General features: G+C 34.4%; 1 protein-coding gene across 1 annotated transcript; it reads right to left on the bottom strand.

The window, feature by feature from the left end:
• Nucleotides 1–540: 540 nt before the first annotated feature.
• On the bottom strand, nucleotides 541–1,617 carry LOC125868557 (putative RING-H2 finger protein ATL12). The gene is made up of 2 exons (XM_049549192.1): nucleotides 802–1,617; nucleotides 541–738 (listed from the first exon to the last, which is right to left on the bottom strand). Exons 1-2 carry the CDS (start codon nucleotides 1,615–1,617, stop codon nucleotides 565–567), a joined length of 990 nt encoding a protein of 329 aa, XP_049405149.1. The 3' UTR covers nucleotides 541–564.
• Between the last annotated feature and the right edge of the window lie 1,266 nt (nucleotides 1,618–2,883).

Below are 2,883 nucleotides of genomic sequence, written 5' to 3'. Positions count from 1 at the left end.
CAACTAAACACATCTTTTAAATTACCACTTTTCTTTCCTAGGATTGGCAGCTTAATTTACATGCAAATTGAGGCTGGTGAAACTTAAACAAAATTAACAAAGAAAGGAAAAAAATATATATAGTTACCATCAAGTTAGCCCTTTTGATACGATAAATGATATCCAACAATGCCCTGCATGTAGAACATGTTTTTGAATCATTAGATAGAAAGATTTTATCCTTTTTTATGATTCCCTCCATTGAAAACTAACATTCATCTACCATTTCTCCCTCACTAGATAAAGAGAGGTAAAAAATCTCAAGAAAAATTCATTAACCAGATAAGAACAACATTCAGAATATATACAAGGACGCACCTAGCGGCCTATAGATATTGGTTTATGTGAATCCAGTAGCTTTTGTTAAGATTTACAAAAAAATTATAAATGCTTGGCTATGAGGCAATTAAAGCTAGATTACTGTTGGGAAACTGAATCAGAACAATCTTGCTATTATAATATGAATATTTATATATATATATATGAAGTTTACCTCCATGCATGTGCATGACTGGAATTAATCTTCTATACATTTAGTGTTTGTGTTGTGTTTTCTGTTCTTTCCCTATTAGCAAACCACTTGACTGTTCTCCTTGCAATTGGAAGCCAAAGTTTCCTCCTCCTTTCATCCCGAACTGAAAGCTCTCGATTCCTGTTGTTGAATCTTGAATACACTATAATTTCTGACATGGATCTCTTGTCATCTGCAACAAGACATTTTGATTTGATTAATTTGCTATCAAACAATCTTTTCCTTTCCATTTCATCCTTGATATTGATCGATTGCTCTTCTTCTATCACTGTGGATTGCTCAGCATTTCTATCCATTGATGAGAATCTATTGCTTGTCATGCCATTAAGCATTTCTGAATTCAAGAATATCAGGTCTGAAGAAGTGACATTGCTCCATCGATTCTTGAATACAACATCTGATACTATGATCCTATGATTGAACCTGTGTAGTTCTTTTTCTTGTATTGGCAACTCTTCGGTTCCATTTTCCTCCCTTTCAATATAGATTTCCAAGTTTGATTCGTCATCTCTTACTAGCTCCTCAGACTGACTCCCCAAGAATCTCAAACTATCTGAATATGTAAGCAATGAAAGGTCTTCACAACTTATCTTATGCCTGCAAAGAGGGCAGGTTGAATGTTTTTCCAGCCATTGATCAATACAGTTAATATGGAATGCATGTTTGCACATTGGAATCAGTCTAAGAATTTCAATATCTTCAAATTTTGATAAACAAACACAACATTCAAGTCCTTGTTTTGATCCTCTCAGTAAAGAGAATCTGAAAAAAGGGAGTGATTCCACCACAGTTTTATCGATACCTGAGGAACGAGACACTGATCGAACAAGTCCTCCATCAGCCTGAATATGAGAAGATGCCGTATGACAAAACTTGGCATAGAGGAGTAGAAGAAAAGTTAGTGAAAACATGATAAAGAGGACACCGATAACAACAGCAAGGCTTGGTTGAAAACTGCTAACAACATCTTGTGAAGAAGAAGTTGGCAAATCTTCAGCTTTTGCATTCAATGAAAGAAGTAGTAACATTAAAATACTCTTGTGCATCTCTTTTGTACAAGTGTGAGGGGCAAGTTTTAAAATTTTGAATTATGTAAATAAAGTGATGGAAATGTGGGAAGGCTTAAACATGAACACATATATTATTCTGTTAATAAAAGAATAATATCACCAACAGCGGAGCCAAAAACTTTATTAAGGGTGTCCAAGAATAATGGTGCATGGATTTCAAAATAAAACAATAAGAGTGTCCAAGAATAATGGTGTGTCGACATCAAAATAAAACAAACAAAAAAACTATTGTCCTATTTTGGGTTTGAATGTGAAACTCTTTCTTTCAAATGGATACTCATTACCACTGCGTCAAAGACATAACTTTTGTCAAGGGGTGTCCAACTTTAAAGATATATCCATTGAATGTAGAATTTGACATATATGTACAAAATAATTTTTCGATGAAGGGTGTTCAGTTGGACATCCTGGGATGACTATAGCTACGCCCCTGAATATCACTATCTTTTACCTACTCAATTTTGACCACATCATCTCACTCATAGCTAGAGCACAACTAGCCAGGGCACAACTTTCTATATTATTTTCAGTATAATCCGAAAGACATTGACTCGACTAATTTAGATTTAATGGATTGTTGACGTTTTCTCAAAAAGAAAAGTCGATAATAATTAAACAGAAAATCCGCATGGTTTTGTGCCAAAAGCACATGGATGAATGCTGAAGAGTAAAAGAACTTTTTGGTTAGTCAACAGAAACGACAGATAATGTATTGGTGCTTCTTTGATAAGAAAAAAAAAATTATTTTCTTGGGTTAGATTGGATGACACATGATATTAGATAGTACCTCTTAAGCACGTCTTAATATGATATGATATAAGCCATCACTAAACACTAATTGGCATATTGGAGGTAGATTAATACTTTATAATTTATATTCATAACAAGTCCCCTCCATTTCATTTTAAAATGACAATGATGGTGAAGGTGGAGCAAGTGTTAGTGGTGGAAGAATAAGTAAATGGGAGGAGTAAATTAAAATGAGTTGCGCGCTGGCGTGGTATGCCATGTGACGCTCACCTCATTAAAGTGTTAGTATTATGTGGGGCTTCGATGGACACCTTTTACAACGCTAACAGAAGGGGTATATTTGAACCATTTAAATAAGTGATTATATACAAATAGTATAGTGGAGTGTGAAAATGATCCTTGGCCATTTACCATTATAAATTTCAGTAAATATTTTAAAGCATTATTTGCAGGTAGGTTGGGTCATGACCCGCCCAGATTTACTTTGGGCTA

This window comes from Solanum stenotomum, chromosome 6 (genome assembly GCF_019186545.1).
Source record: "Solanum stenotomum isolate F172 chromosome 6, ASM1918654v1, whole genome shotgun sequence".
Taxonomy (NCBI): domain Eukaryota; kingdom Viridiplantae; phylum Streptophyta; class Magnoliopsida; order Solanales; family Solanaceae; genus Solanum; species Solanum stenotomum.
Note: the sequence above shows the minus strand (reverse complement) of the source record. Positions and strands in the feature narration are given on the sequence as shown.

Coding starts and splice junctions, on each gene's coding strand:
- LOC125868557 (XM_049549192.1), bottom strand. CDS start 1,617: ATGCACAAGAGTATTTTAATGTTACTACTTCTTTCATTGAATGCAAAA. Junction 739..801: donor CGATCAATATCAAGGATGAA/ATGGAAAGGAAA, acceptor GTTGCAGATGAC/AAGAGATCCATGTCAGAAAT.